The following is a 16,886-nucleotide window of genomic DNA, read 5'->3' on the forward strand; positions in this document are numbered from 1 at the left end:
GTACTATTTTTCCACTAAAAGGAACCAGGGCTCCTTGGAGAAAAGGCTGCATGCAGGGCCGGGAAAGAGAACGTACAAGCTGAGCCTGGACTAAATTGTGCCAGAAGAGAAAAGAAGTGTTCAGGGAATGATGGAGAAATGATAAAATAATGACAATGACAAAAGTCAACTTGAACAGGCTACCACTGGCCAATGGAGGACAATTCAAACCTTAAAAGGAACAATGATAGTAATGGATTATAACCCACTGGATAAAGTACAGACACACACAGTGTGATGAGGGAGAGTTATTTACAGAGTGTGAAAGTCCCTCCGTCAAAAGCCACACTGACTAATTGCCAAGGGGGCATATTCACCCCAGTGGAGCGGCCTGGAAGGCACCACCATCACAGAGAGGAGACACCCATCACCAGTCCCAGGTCATCCCTGCAAGACACAGAACGTGGATCATCTCACCAGGCAACACCAGACACTCCCCGACTCAGTCCCATTTGTAGCCTTCAGCAGCATCAAAGGCAGGAAAGACGAAGACAGGCCGAGGAAGGGCTCCACGGGGAGAAAGACAGGGAGATGCAACAACCAGACACAATGTGGGTTTCTGGGGTGGAGTCGACGGCTGTCAGGTGTGTGACTGGAACAGCCGGTGAGATCAGCGTGGACGGCCGCATTGTTGTTGTGCAAGGAAACATGCTTGTTAGGAAGCACTAAAGGCAGGTGTGAGGGGCGGACTCTCAAACACGTAGGGATGTCGCCTGAGAACTGTGTCCCCAGTTATCTGTTTCTCTGTGACTGTTTAAAAAATGTAACTTCAACAACCTTCTCCAACTGAACTTAGAGGTGATGGTCAAGCTGACCTTCATTCCTTTCACCTTTATTTCTTCTCCCTTCAATATGGAAAAGTGTGTCCAAAGAAAACATCAGAATTTTATCAACTGCAGTTACAGCTGTCTGCTCTTAGAAAGAACACACCCAGAAATAACCCAACAAAATGGGATTCTAGTGACACCTAGTGACCTTATGTATTTCATGAAAGTTCACATCCTCAGTGGAAAACACGAGCAATGGTCTGCACAGGCAGTTAACGAAAGAAGAACGGATACATGACACAAAAAATAAAGGTCAGCTTGGCTGTTACCTCCAAGTTCTGTCAAAGGAAGTTCAAGCTCACTAAAAATCAAGGCAATGCAAATGAAATCAACTTTATCATTTCACCTGCCAAGTAGGAAAGATTAAAAAGTCTGATAACTCATACTGCTAGAAAGAAAGGAATTTGGCACATTCTTTCCAGAATGTAACTTGATGGCATCTATCAAAAGCTTAACTATGTAAGCCCTCTGAACCCAAAAGTCCATTTTTGGAATTTAAACCTATGGAAAGACTTATACCTCTGCAAGAAAGTAATGTACACAAAGGTTCAATGTTGCTCTATTTCTGATTGGAAAGAAAAAGAAGAAATGGAAAACTTCATACTCATTAATAGGAGATAGGTTACATAAATTACTGGGTATCTATTACAAAAGACCAATATATGTTTTAAAAATCAAGATACACCTCTACGTAAAAACATGGAAAAATGTTCTCTCTTATACTGTTAACTAAAAAAGCATATGTGCGTTCCATGAAAAAAAAAAACCTACTTATTTACTTGGATGTATATATATAAATGTGAGTGTATACATGCACGATTACACATTTCTTATTGCTCAGTAAAAAACAATCTGTAACTATATACTCCAAATTCTCAATGGTAGGTTTCCCCCAACTGAGGGGAGTGCTGGAAGATAAGGCATAAGGTAGATTAAGTAGGGATTTTTCACTTTAAAAATAGCACACATTTAAATATAAATATATTTAATTCAAAAGAAAGTTTGTTTTCAAGATAGCAGAAGGAAATCTAAAAATCAGTAATTAATTGTATATAATAGTTAAAATCTGATTGTGTTACAACAAACAATAATAATAAACAAGAAAGAAAAGAATTTGTATTAAAAATGTGATTAAATTCACTTTTAAAGAGACCTTAGGAGATTGCCTTCAGGTACAGTTACAGTTATTTTGTAGTTTCTATGCGCCCCTTGAGCTAAGCAGTGGCAGAGATGAGAAAGCGGGTAGAGGGGAAGGAAATTAGGGAACAGACCAGCAAAGGAACAGGATAGCAGGAGAAAAACTGTTGGTGAGAGGTTCCATGTCAGGACTGGCTGGAGGCCTCACTTCAGGACAGGAGTGCCCAGCTGTCTGGTTACATGTTCGTCCAAGCTTCTCCATTAACTTCAAGCTTTCAGTAAAGGTCTATTTTTCTGTACCCACGTATCCATACAACCTTTTACTTGTAGCTCTGATATCTCCTCTGTTCATCAGTTGTTGGGACAAATACTTCCGGAGCACCTACTATGTGTTAGGTGCTTAGTGGAAACACAACTACAGAAGACGACAAACACGGAGGTTGTGCGTACAGTTTACTTCATAATGGAAAGACCAAAATGCATGATGTGGTAGGTAGACAGACACACAAATGAACGAATAAGCTATACCAGCACAAAAGAGAGTAACAAAGGGGGCTCTACTATAGATGGGAGGAGACAGAGAGCACTTCAGGGAAGGTGACCCTGAAATGGGACACATATGAAGGAGCTGAGGCCAAAGCAGGGTGAAGCAGGAGGAGAAGGAAGCAGAGTCAAAATGGTTGAAATAAAAAGCAAGTAAAGGAGGACCAACATACATATAATTTAAGCCCTTGAAGAAGAAAAGCAAAGCAATGGAACAGAATAATACTTAAATCATCCAAGAAAAATTTTCAGAAATAAAGACCTGAATCTCTTGAAAAGGCCAATCTAGAATTAGAATGATCAACTGGATCAATTAGAGACACAGTAAGAAAAGACCATTAAACTTTAAAAGAAAAAAAACAAATCCTTACAGCCCCCAAGCAGAAAGAATAATTTACAAGGAGAAAAAAATTAGACTGGCACCAGATGCTTCAAAAAGAACATACTAAGTTCCACTGTATTTATTCCTAACAAACCAAATCTCCCACAAATAAATAAACTATAAGCCACACATTCTGGAAATATCAAAAAAACCCTCCAACTACCAGAAGACTTTGGAGGCTAGGGAAAAACAAAAACAAGCAAATATTGAAAGGAAGCAAAAAAAAAAATCTGGGGCTTTACCACAGTTTCTGGGGCTTTACCCTGAAGTAAAACATGACAGTTTCTATGGCAGTGGTAGTGATGGGCAGCTGCTGTCTTGGCCAAAGGAACTGGGGATAAAGAGCCTGGGCAGCTAAGGCCACCAGGAAATGATGCAAGGATCCAGGAAGCAAAAAACCAGAGAAGGGGCACCTCAGATTCTGAGCATGAAGTCCAAGTCCCTGGCTGACCCCTGATCCAATGTCCATGGGGCAAACAAATATGCCTGCAGCTAAGGCTTGAACGGAACAAATCCAAGCAATGCCCAGCACAGGCTGTAAAATGACAGTGCACAGTTTACAGCTAAACAATTCAACTGCTTTTGCTAAAACAAAGTCAATACCCTTTGGCGTAACAGAAGAGAAACCAGACTCTATATAACATTTACAATGCCCAAAATACAACCCAAAGTTGTTTTACGGAAGAGTCAGGAAAATGTGACACATTCTCAAGGAAAAAACAATCAACAGCCACCAACCTCAAGATGCTGAAACGACCAGACAAGGAATGGCTGTAACTATCCTCCACCAGGGAATGGAAGATACGCTTTTAATGAAAGACAGAGAAAGCAAAGACACGCAATCTCAGCTGAAAAACAAAACATATAAACACAAAAAAGAACCAAGGGGAAATGTCAGAACTGAAAAATATCTGAAATACATCTAATTAATGGACTTAATAACAGAATGGAATTGATGGAAAAGAGTCAATGAAATTGAAGAAAGATCAACTTGGAGAGAAAAAAGATGACTGAAAAACAATAAACAAAAACCAGGGCATTAGGGACAAGTGGGAAAATTTCAAAAACTTTATCACACAGAAGGGAGTGGCAAACCATGGCCCGCAGGCCACCCGGCCCACCACAACGTTTTATAATAAAGTTTTACTGCAACACAGCCACACCCATTTGTTTGTTCTTCTCCAGGGTTCTTTCCACACCAGGGCAGGGAGCAGCTGAATAAAGACTATGCGGCCCACAAAGCCTAAAATATTTACTGCCTGCCCCTTTACAGAAAAACTTGGCCAATTCCTGATATGCAGCTAGAGTAGTACCAGAAAAACAGGCAGGAAAGATATTTGAAGAAACAACGGCCCAAACTAATCATGTTTTTGGAAAAAAGATGTATAACCTCATACATTAAAAAACTCAGCAAAATCTTAACAGAATAAGTTAAAAAACACCACACTTAGACACTGAAACTTCTGAAAACCAAAGATAAGGAGAAAAACTTGAAAGAAGCCAGAGATAAAGGACACATTACTTACAACGCAGAAATTATTTGAAAGACTACAGGCTTCTCATGAGATACCAGAGGACAGAAGACTCTGGGAAAACACCTTTAAGCAGTTGGGGTGAAAAAAAAAAAAAAACTGTCACCCTGGAATTCTATATCCACTGAGAATACTATTCACAAATGATGGTGGAATAAGGACATTTTCAGATGGAGAAAACCATGGAAACCTACTGTCATCTGATTAAAAGAAATGCTAGACTGCCAGAACTGAAGGGAGAAATAAACAATTTAACATTAACATTTGGAGACTTCAATACCCCAATTAGTAACGGATAGAAATGGGACTTCCCTGGTGGCGCAGTGGTTAAGAATCCGCCTGCCAAGGCAGGGGACACGGGCTTGAGCCCTGGTCAGGGAAGATCCCACAGGCGCGGAGCAACTAAGCCCGTGCGTCACATACTACTGAGCCTGCGCTCTAGAGCCCACGAGCCACAACTACTGAAGCCCATGCACCTAGAGCCCATGCTCCACAACAAGAGAAGCCACCGCAATGAGAAGCCTGTGCACCGCAATGAAGAGTAGCCCCCGCTCGCCGCAACTAGAGAAAGCCCGCATGCAGCAACGAAGACCTAATGAAGCCAAAAATAAATAAATAAATATATTTTTTAAAAAATAGAACTAAACAGATCAAGAAACAAACAAGAAACTTAGAGAAAGCCCGCGTGCAGCAACGAAGACCTAATGAAGCCATAAATAAATAAATATATTTTTTAAAATAGCACTAAACAGATCAAGAAACAAACAAGAAACTTAGAAAACAGTATAAACCAACTAGATCTAACAGACATCTATATATGGAACATTCCATCCACAACAACAGAATGAATACACATTCGTATCAAGTACACATACAACATTCTCTGGGCCAGATCAAATGTTAGGGCATAAAAACAAGTCTCAACTACTTTAAAAAAAAGAACTGAAATAATATAAAATATGTTTTCTACCCATAACAGAATGAAATTAGATACCAAAAACAGAATGAACTTTGGAAGGCTCACAAATATGTAGAAATTAAACAAGAAGCTACAAAATAACGAATGGGTCAAAGAAGAAATCACAAGAAAAAATGGTAAATACTTTGAAATAATTGAAAACAAAAATATAATATACCAAATTTCAAGAGATGCAGCTAGAGCAGTGCTTAGAAGGAAATTTATAACTATAAACACATATTAAAAAAGACTAAAGATTTCAAATGAATAATCTAATGCTCTACCTAAAGAACTAAGAGCAAACTGAACCCAAAACAAGCAGAAAGAAGGAAATAATAATTATAGTGGAAATTTAAAAAGTACAGAAAAACAATGGAGAAACATCAACAAACCAAAAGTTGGTTCTTTGACAAGATCAGTGAAATTGACAAGCCTTTAGCTTGGACTGATCAAGACAAAAAGAAGTGATTACTAAAATCAAGAATGATTTTGGTTTTTTTTAAGGTCACTACTGACCTTATCAAAATAAAAAGGATTATTACAGAATACTACAAACGAGTACATGCCAACAAATTAGACAACCTAGATGAAGTGAACACATCCTAGAAAGACACAAACTACTCAAACTGACTCAAGAAATAGAAAATGTGAATAAACCTATAACAAGAGATTGAATTAGTAACCAATAACCTTCCCACAAAAACAAACCCAGGCCCTGATGTCTTCACTGAAGTTCTACCAAATGCTTGAAGAATTAACATCAATTCTTACAAACTTCAAAAGACAGAAGAACACATCCCAACTCATTCTATGATGCCAATACTGCCTGACACCAAAACCAGAAAAAGTCATCACAAGTATTGACCAATATCCCTTATGAATACAGATGCAAAAATAAAAGTACTAGCAAATTGATCCAGCAATTAAAAACAAGCGTATACAACATAACCAAGCAGGATTTATCCAAGGAATGCAAGATTGGTTCACCATATAAAATCAATCAATCTAATACACCACATTAATGGGATGAATGAAAAAATACCCACATGAATATTTCAATAATTGCAGAAAGAGAATTTGACAAAATCCAACATCCTTTAATGATAAACAAACAAACCGAAACAAACAAAAAAAAACTAGGAATAGAAGGAAACTTCCTCAACCTGACAAAGGGCATCTATAAAAAAAAAAAATCCAAAGTTAACATCTCACTTAATAGAGAAACACAGAAAGCTTTTCTCCGAAGACTGGGAGCAAGACAAGGATGGTTACTCTCACCACTTCTATCCAACATCGTGCTGGAGATTAGGGTCAGGGCAATTAGAAAAGAAAAGGAAATATACGGCATCCAGATTAGAAAGGAAGAAGTAAAGCTATCTCTATATACAGATTACACAACACTGTATACAGAAAATCCCAAGGAAATCACAAAAACACTTTGAGCTAATAAACAAGTTCAGAAAACTTGCAGAATACAAGATCAACACACAAAAGTCAGTTACATTTCTATATTTTAACAACTAAACAATGAAACAATTCCATTTATAATAGCATCAAAAAGAAAAAAAAATTATGAATAAATTTAACCTAAGAGGTGTAAGGTTTGCACCCTGAAAACTACAAGGCATCACTGAAAGATATCAGACAGCCAAAAAAATGAAAACACATCCAATGGCCATGGATTGCAAGATTAAATACTGTTAAGATGGCAACACCTACCTAATTAAAGACTCAATGCAATCTCTATCAAATATTAGTTGCCCTTTGCTTCTCCCTGAAGTTGAAGCTAATCCTAAAATTCATACAGAAATGCAAGGGAATTGGAAGAGGCAACCAATCTTGAAAAATCAAAATTGGAGAAGCCACACTTCCCAACTTCAAAGCTTACGGTAAAGCTACAGGAATCAAGACGGTGGTGCTGGCATAAAGATACACACAGATCAATGAAACAGAATTGAGAATCCAGATATAAACCCATGTATCTATGGTCAATTAATTTTCAGCAAGGGTACCAAGACAATTGAATGGGGAAAGAACAGTCTATTCAACAAACAGTGCTGGGAAAACTGGACAACCACATGCAAAACAGTGAAGGTGAAGCCTTACCTCACACCATGTGCAAAAATTAACTCAAGTATAACTGCAGACCTAAATGTAAGGATAAAACTATAAAACTGGGAAGAAAGCATAGGTGTACATCTTTACATCCTGGGATTAGGCAGTGATTTCTAAGATGTGACATTTAAAACACAAGCAACAAAAGAAAAAAATACACACAATGGACTTAAGAAAAATTTTAAAACTTCTGTGCTTCAAAGGATATCAACAAGAAAGTGAAAAAATAACCCACAGAAAGGGAGAAAATGTCTGTAAATATTGTATCTGATAAGGGTATTATATCCAGGATAAAGAGCTCTTACAACTCAACAAGAAAAATAACCCAGTTTAAAAAAAATGGACGAAGTATTTGAATAGACATTTCTCCAGATATGCAAAAAGCCAGTAAAACCACGAGAAGCGGCTCAACATCTCTGCTCATTAAGGAAATACAATTCAAAACTACAGTGAGATACCACTTCACATTCACGACAATGCCTGTAAACATGAAAGAGGGATAAAAACCCTCATACATTACTGGTGGAAATGTAAAATGATGCATCCAATCCAAAAAGTAGTTTGGCAGTTCCTCAAAAAGCTAAACAAGCAGTGTCCATGCGACTCATCAATTTCATTCCTAGGTGCATATATATCCAAGAGGATTGCAAGTATATATTCACACAAAAACGTGTACACAAATGTTCATAGCAGCATTACTCTCAATAGCTAAAAAGTGCAAATAACCCAAAGGTCCACCTGCTGAAGATAAGCAAAACATGGTACATCCTTATAATGCAGCCACTCAAAGGAATAAAGTACTGACACAGGCTACAACACGAATGAACCTCTAAAACATATGCCAAGTGAAAGAAGCTGAACATAAATAGCCACATATCGTACGATTACACTTACACGAAATGTCCAGAATAAGCAAATTCAGAGAGACAAAGCGTAGATTAGTGGTTGCCAGGGGGTGGGGCTGAGGGGACAATGGGGAGTGACTGCTAATGGCTATGGAGCTTATTTTGGAGTGACACAAATGTTCCTGAATTAGGCAGTGGAAACTGCTACAAATCTTTGTGAACAGAATATATTAAAAACCACTGAACTATACACTCAAAGGGTGAGTTTTACGGTATGTGGACTTTATCTTAATTAAAAAAAAGAAGAAATACCAAACATAATAATTCACACTGAAAGCAAATAAGACCAGAAGACACTCAGATCCTCAGAAATGAAGAGCAAGCATAAATACACAGATAAATACGAGAGAATTTTTTCTCTTAGTTTACTTAAAATACAGACAACTGTTGAAAGCACAATGACAACACTGTCATACAGATGTGCATATGCATACAGATGTGATACATATGACAACAGTAACACAAAGGATGGCAGGGCAGAATTACCAGGATTCTACATTTTATGTGAAGTGGTACAATGTTAAGTCTAAGTAGACTCAGAAGTTAAGGATCCATTTTGTAATCCCTAAAGCAATCACTAAAAATAAAAAAGAGAATGGAAAGAGTTTTAGTTTAAAAACTAAAAGATCAAATAATCCAAAGTAGGGAAGGAAAAGGGAAGAAAGGAACAAATATATTTCCCACCTTTGCTCGAAAGGCCAAGAAGCCGTGATACTCCCTGGCCGCGAGCCCACCAGCACCACATCTTAGTCTCTGATACTATTCCCCACTCAAAGGAATCACGGTCTTTGCAGAAATGGCTGGCGCCATGGCTGGGGTAGAGCAGGTACAAGGTGTCAGACGGGACACATCACGGTGACACAAGAATCAGCTGAAGGGGCTCCCTCTACCCAAAACTGAACGATCTGAGCACCAAACAGACAGGAGTGAACTACAAGCCACAGAAAAGTACAGGAACGCGGCAGGTGACACTATCAGTTAACCAATCAGCGTGGGAGAAGAGCACGCTCTTTACTACGGTACACAGCTGGGCACAGCCGGGGGAAACAGGAGGAAGTGCTGAACTTGGAAAAGAGTCGTCTTGTAAGATTCAGAGTTAAGGTTGGTTCAGGCAAGAACCATCACCGACGCTACACCTGGGGGGTAGGGGGAGCAGAAGGTCTGCATGATCTTAAATTGCCTTCCCACAGGTAGCTTATCAGTCTCAAGGGAAACAACAGCCATTACACAGTGGAAAAAGCAGCAAACACCTTGCCAGGTGACCAAAATTAAGATGCGGATGAACACTGCAGGTCTCTGGGTAGGCACACCTCACTCATGGAGCCTTCTGGGTGGGAAACCATAACCTGGGTCTAAACACGGGGCACAGATCACATCCAAAATGAAGAACATCTCATTTTAAACAAAAGGGTGAGGCTGGAGTTTTCAAAACTGCCCAGGCCACAGAAGATCAAGAAATGGAATCAATGGCCATGCCTTACTGTTAAAGTTTTTAAATTAATAGCCTTTATTCTTCTAGAGCAGCTTTACACATCAACAGCCAAAGTCTATGCCTTCCTTATATTTTACATCACTGCTTTCATGTAAACTCACTCTAGTTTTCTAGAAAAGCAGCAGTATGACTCCTTTACATCTGGATTTCAGGGAACTCGATTTATATCATCTGAAACCCCACTACCCCTGACCTCAACCTCCTCCTAAGCTTCCTCTCGACCACTCCTGTATGGGCTCAATTGTGTCCCTCAAGTTCACATGAAGTCCTAACCCCCCAGTACCATAGGACGTGACTGTAGTTGGAAATGGGGCCTTTAAAGAGACAGTGAAGGTTAAATGAGTCACTGGGGTGGGCCCTAACCCAGTGGGACTCGTGTCCTTATAAGAAGAGGAGATGAGGGCAAAGAAACACGCAGACCAGGTGAAGACACAGAAATAAGATGGCCATCAGCAAGCCAAGGGGAGGCCTCATAAGAAACCAACCCTGTGGACACCTTCATCTTGGACTCCTAGCCTCCAGAACGGTGAGAAATAAATTTCTGCTGTTTAAGTCTGCAGTCTGTGGCATTCTGTTACAGCTGCCCTAGCAGACTAGCACAATCTGCTTCCTTATTTTTTCCTGAATACACCACACATACCCCGTTCTCAGGGCCTCTGGGCAGGCTAGGAGTTATACCACACCCGTCTTGCGACTCAGGAAACTGAGGATGTTAAAAGACCCTAGTAAGAGGCAGAGAAAAGATGGCAATCAAACTTTATCTGGTTCTGTGATTCATGCAAAATACCTCCACACTCTACCAATACTAGGTAACTTAAGGGTAAAAAAACAAAAGAAACGACTTACTTTTCAACCCAGAGCACTGAGACGAGCTTCACGCCTCTCTTCTGCGCTTTGGCCCAGGTGCTCTGGTACCCGTCTTTGAACACGACGTGAGTTACTTGTTTGTTGAAAGTTTTTGAAACCTGCAGACAAAATGCAGAAAACTAAAGTTAAAGTACTGTTATACTATTTGCACAGTTTCTTAAGTACAAGCCAGTGTCACTCCTGTGACACTGCATTTGCAAAAAAATAAGCAACAAAATAATTAGCAAAGAGTATCAAAGTATAAAAAGGATAATACATTCCTAGCACTTGAGTTTATTCCAGGACTGCAAAGTTGGTTAACAACAAAAATTCAATCATTATTATTTACTACATTAACAAAGTAAAAGAGAAAAATCACAACCATCTCAATATATGCCAAAAACGCATTAAAGTTAAAAAGTTTATTCATGAGGAAAATTCATAGTAAATTAGGATCTGAAAGTTGGTACAGAACTGCATGATGGGAAATGCTAAAAGCTTTCCATTGAGAAGAGGATCCAGATGAGGATGCCTGGTATCTCCATTCTATTCAACTGGCCCCAGCCAGTGCAGGATGGCAAGAAAAGGGAATAAAAAGTGTTAGGATTAGAAAGAACAGAAATAAAACAGTCTTTGCACATAAGGTTCAATTGTGCACACTGTTAACATCCCCAAAACGCCACAGAATTCATAAATGAGTTTGTGAGAAACTCACTGAGAAAACTTACCGTTTTCTGGACACAAGGTGATTATGAAAAAATGAACTATTTCTATATAACAGTGGCAGTTAGAAAAAAGAATTCAAAAGATACCATTTATGACAGCATCAAAAACAACCGGAGAAAATTATAAAACATTACTGAAAAAAAAGAAACCCAAATCAACAAAGGCATACATCATGTTCACGGGTTAGAAGATTCCATTTTATAAAAACGTCAGTTCTCTCCGTACTAGTCTGTTGTTATCAATCCAATACCAATCAAAATCCCAAAAAAGCTTTATGTTGTAAACGGATAAACTGACTCTAAAATGTATTTGGAAAGGCAAAAGGCTAAGAATAGCCAGGACACCTTGAAGAACAAGGGGAAGACTTATGAAGAGTTATGATAAAGAGTAATTAAGACAGGGTGGTTTGTCGTGAGAACAGACTATATGGACACAGAAACATGGTTACCTGACTGATGACAAAGGTGTTACTGTGTAGCCTGGCTAAAGGACAGTCTTTTCAATCAGGAGTGTTGAGATGAATGACCACCCACATGGGAAAAAATGAAACTACTTCACACCATACGCAAAAATTTAAATCTAAATGTGAAAGGCAAAATGATAAAGCTTCTGGAAAATAACAGAGGAGAAAAACCCTCATAACCTCGGTGGAGAAACAAATTTTTTAAAACAAGATACACACACAAAAGCTCACCATAGAGAATAAACTACTTTACAATTATCATCAAAAGACACCGTTAAGAAGGTGAAAAGGTAAGCCACAGAGTGACAGAAAATACTGCAATTCACATGGCTGACAAAAGGGTCAACGGAGAAATACAGAGAATGCTTACAAATCAAGAAGAAAAAGAAAAACCCAATGGAAATATGAGCTGGAGACTTGAACAGGGTTTTCAAAGTAAATATGTGAAGATGTGCAGGAAAATGCAAATTTAAACCAGCATGCTATGCCCAGAAATGCACCGGGATGACTGAAGGTAAAGACAGACCTAACCAAGCAGATACAGCAGCGGAGCTTTTATATGCTGGCAGAATGATAAACTGATTCAACTACTGCAGAAAAATGCTAGGAAATCACCGATAGTTTTCTCAGATGTGACAACAGTCTTCCATCACACAGAAGTGTCCTTGTTCTTAAAGATGCAGACGAAATATACTCAGGGGCAAATTATGCTACCTGCAACCTACTTCCAAATAGCTGAGGAAAAAAATACACATATAAATATACTGTTTAGAAAGACAGAGTCAAAGCAAGTATGTAAAGATGTTAATTGCTGGATCTATGTTCACTGCACTATTCTTTCAATTTTTCTATTTGAAAATTTTCTAAATAAAGGCGAAAAAAAAAAGATTCAAGAGACCTAAGACCTTAATACTACTCTCAAAAGCCATTTTGCCAATTCCTGTGTTCCACGGTTTTTTTTCTCAGCCACAATAACACGTGTAGCCCAAGTCTGCGGTCGGTATCATCAGGTGGAAACTCTCCCGGATTCCTACCTTCCAGTGTCAGAAAAAAGGTGTCTTCTCAGGTTCACAAGCAAGCCCCGCCCTGCATTCTGACTGTCCTCCACCCTAATCTGCTCTTGGCCTTTACATCCGGTCTCATCAGGGCAGGGACCAGGGCAAATCAAAGGAAATTCGGGAGCACACACGCTCTGCCTGACGGTGAATGCCGCCTTGCAGTTTCCCTGATGTCCTTGCTTCACCCTAATCCCTGCCCTGCTACCATATTAATCTCTCCCTTCGCCAGCCTATCGGCCACCCTCCCCCAAATCCCAACGTACACACACACACAAATAAACTCTGTTCACAGCTGAACTCACTCAGAGAGCGTCTGCCTTCACCATCTTCATTCCTCAGGTCTCCATGATTCCCGGGCTAATTTCCACCCGCTTCACCCAGTTCCCTGAAAACTGCGATACACCCAACACTGACCTTACAGTTCTCAAGCCTGAATACTTCCCAATCTTAACTTTTCTTAAGATTCTATAGTGTTTTAAAATTCCATCTTTGAAGCCCGTCCCTCCTCCAACTTCCAGGCTTGTTTTCTGGATTCTCCTGGCATCCTTCTCCGCCTGGTTCCATGGCTCCCACCGCCAGCCCTTGAAATACTAAATAGGCTCCATCTGCACCACTTTTCATGCTAACCACCTGGGTCGTCACCACACCAGTGGCTTCACCTGACCCTTAAGGCCTTGACGCCTAAACCACTATCTCTAGCCCTGAAAATCTCAAGCTCCGGATCTGTACATCCAAATGTCTATCAGATACTTCCAGTATACCCCAAATCCACAACGTTTCCATTAAAGAACAGCTCCTTTTCCTGTATCCCGCACTTGCATCAACAGCATCACGCAGCCAATGGCAGGACCAATATTTTTATCCTCAAGCTCTCCTCTCCCATCACGTACAAGCCCAAATGTTCTCAATTCTTCATACCATGGCTTTCTTCCTCCTCCTGCCATTTACCCACTGTCTTCTTTGTCCTTCGTGTTCTAAGTCAAAACTCTCAAAATAAGAAAATGCAAGTAGATCTCCGTATGTTTCAGAGGGCTGTCAGATGCGGCACTGGTAAAATGAATTTCCTACCTTTGCCCCCATGTCCGCAAGTTGATTTGTAAATGTCTTTGAATAATTTTCTGTTCCACTGGCTGACCACACTTCTACATACGCCACAACATCTGAAAATAAACAGATACTAGTGTGAAATATACCTGATATTCCAGCATACCTCGCCCAAGGATTTCGATATTTTTCTCTTGTTCTATTTACATTCAAATGTAAGTTTTACATTTCTTCTGTTAAAAGCCTATTCAAAATAATATTAGTGCTATTAGAGTTTTTAAAATTTCAAGGGGAAAACAACTTTACCCATACACACGTCACCGTTTACATTCTCAACTGGATGGTCTTCCCAAATTCCTAAAACCAAAGCCTAACTTCTTCTAGTGCAAGAGCCTGTTTTCTGTAAAGAGCCAGAGAGCAAACACCTGAGGCTCTGAGGGCCATATAGCCACTCAACTTCATGGCTGTCGCACAAAAGCAGCCAAAGACAACACATTAATGGGCAAGCATAGCTGTGTTCCAACAAAACTTTATGAACAAGGCAGTCTGGGTTTGATATAATTTTCATCTGTCCTCCCGTCTTCTGCTCCCCCGCCCCCAGCCATGTAAAAAAGGCAAAAAGCGTTCTTCACTGGCAAGCCCTACATAAAACAAGCAGCAGGCAGGATCCAAGGGGCAGGGAGTGCAGTTGACTCGCGCCGCTCCGACCCTGATGCTCTCCACGTGTGCCTAGAGGCGGTGATTGCTCACTCAGCGGTCGAGACGCCAACACTGACAGATGCACGCGAGGGGCGCTACCCTTTCTCCCCCAGATATCACTACTGCCCTCCCCCCAAACCCACCTGGCCAAAGACGCCAGAACCCAGAAAACGGTGAAAATCAAATCCACCCACGTCTCCCACCCCGCCGCGCCTCCGCACCGCCGGCCCCACCGGACCGAACCCACGTGGGGCGACCCCGGCACTGGGCTCGGAGACACACCCCACCCCACACGGGTGGTCCCGGCGCCGAGGCCGGGGACAGCCCCCCAGCCCCCGGGCCGACTTCCGGGAGGGCCGGGTTGCGGGCCCCGCGCGTCCCGCGAGCCCGGTCCCAGCGCCTCCCGACCCCGGTACCCGTCCTTAAGCCGGCTCGACCCCCACCCGCTCACCTTTCAGGACGGGGCCCCCAAGGGTCTCGGGGGCCGCCATGAGGGGCGGCGGGGAGCTCGCCGCTGCTGAGCCGCGAGCCTGACGGAGCGGCGGCACTGAGCATGCGCAGCGCGGGCGCGCGCCGCTCAGCTCCTGCTGCGCGGAAATCCGTTGCTCCGCGTTTTCTAAGCCGCCGATGGAAGGCCGCGGTGGGGGAATAAGGCCCACCCTCGCGAGAAGTGGAGACAGGCTCTTCTCGCCCAGACTCGCATGCCCCGCAGGTCTACACTGCGGGTCAGGTCACGCGCGGGGACCCCGGGCCTCCGATATCCGCACGGGGCCCCGGATCTTCGATTCCCGCCGGGGGGGGGGGGCCCTGTTGCCTGGCCGCCTCCTCGAGCTCTGCGGCCCGCAAATCCCGGAGCGGATGAATCCTGGCGGGAGTGGGCGAGCCCGACTCTCAGGAGCAGCCCAGCCGCCTGCCGCTCTGCCTCTGGGTTTCAAACCTCCCGCCCGCTCCCCTGCAAGCCCGCCCCCCCCCCGAGGGCTGTGCGCATGCGCCCCGCGGGGAGACTGTCCCAGCCCCCAGCTTCCTGGCGGTGACGTTTAGGAAGGGGAAGGTCTTGCCCACCTGTTGACAAGTTCTCTGTTTAATCTCCCTGAAACACCGAACTAGTTAATGGACTCATGCCGTATGTAGTGTAAAAAGTTTCATTTTCAATGACCTGAGTACCATCTTTGTGTTCTATCATGTAGGATATAGTCTATTCCCAAGCTTAAAGAAAATAGTAATCTTAAAGGGATTCCCTTATAATCAAATGGTTAGAAGAACAGGCTTCATTTTGAAATCAGACTGGACTTGGAGTTTGGAGGCTAATATCAGCCACTAACTAGCTATGAGATGTTGATGAGTTACTAACACTCTCCAAGCTTCATTTTCTCATAAAAAAGCAGTAATAATAGTAGAGATAACTAATGTTTAGCGAGCACTTATCATGTAAGTGATGTATGATCCAAGTTTAGATGTATTATCAAAGTTTATCCTCCCTATGAGGTGAGTGTTATTATATAGCACTTATATGTATTTCCTCCTGGATTCTCACTAAAACTGTTATTTTTATAGGCATTTATTATTGTAACCTGGAGACTAACAGTGGACTCCTCCTTTGCCCACCCCCCCCTTTACAATTAAAAAAGCTTTCTCTTTATACTTTGTGTCATTTGATGCTTACAATGGGCCCTGTTAGGTAGAAAGTAAGCAATGTTATACAATTTATACCATAAGTAATCAGGTTCAAGAGAGGTTACCTGACTAGTCCAAGGCAACAAACAGCTAGTAACAGATGATGTTGGTTGGAACTGGAAACTATACAAGTTTAGTTCTTTCTACTACATCCAGTGGCAGGGTATGTGTACAAGAATATCAACCACTCATCTTTCATTCATTCATTCATTCATTCATCCCTAGTTGTTATACCAGCTGTTAACAGGATCCAACGAGCCCACTGTGGTTCTAAAGAATCACCTTGAGTATATACAGCTGCCAAACCCCACTTCCTGGACTCAAATCTCTGGTCAATAACTATATCACTATCACAAATTGTTGACCTAATAAACTCTACTCTGAGGAAATGGGGACACAGTCTACTTGGGAGTGTGAACTCAGCTCAAGAAGGAATAACAAATAAC

At 41.5% G+C, this 16,886-nt stretch overlaps 1 protein-coding gene across 1 annotated transcript in view; it reads right to left on the minus strand.

Annotated features, from left to right (window-relative positions):
* MCPH1 (microcephalin 1) overlaps positions 1-15,599 on the minus strand; it is a 232,917-nt gene extending 217,318 nt beyond the window's left edge. Inside the window, 3 exon segments of the mRNA XM_089903583.1 lie at positions 10,777-10,895; positions 14,092-14,183; positions 15,218-15,599. Of these exon segments, the coding sequence (XP_089759709.1) occupies positions 10,777-10,895; positions 14,092-14,183; positions 15,218-15,257 (251 nt within the window). The 5' untranslated portion in view covers positions 15,258-15,599.
* Between the last annotated feature and the right edge of the window lie 1,287 nt (positions 15,600-16,886).

The sequence above is a fragment of the Delphinapterus leucas genome, chromosome 21, assembly GCF_059928025.1.
Source record: "Delphinapterus leucas isolate spDelLeu-1000000601 "Yukka" chromosome 21, BTC_Dleu_Yukka2, whole genome shotgun sequence".
Lineage (NCBI taxonomy): Eukaryota > Metazoa > Chordata > Mammalia > Artiodactyla > Monodontidae > Delphinapterus > Delphinapterus leucas.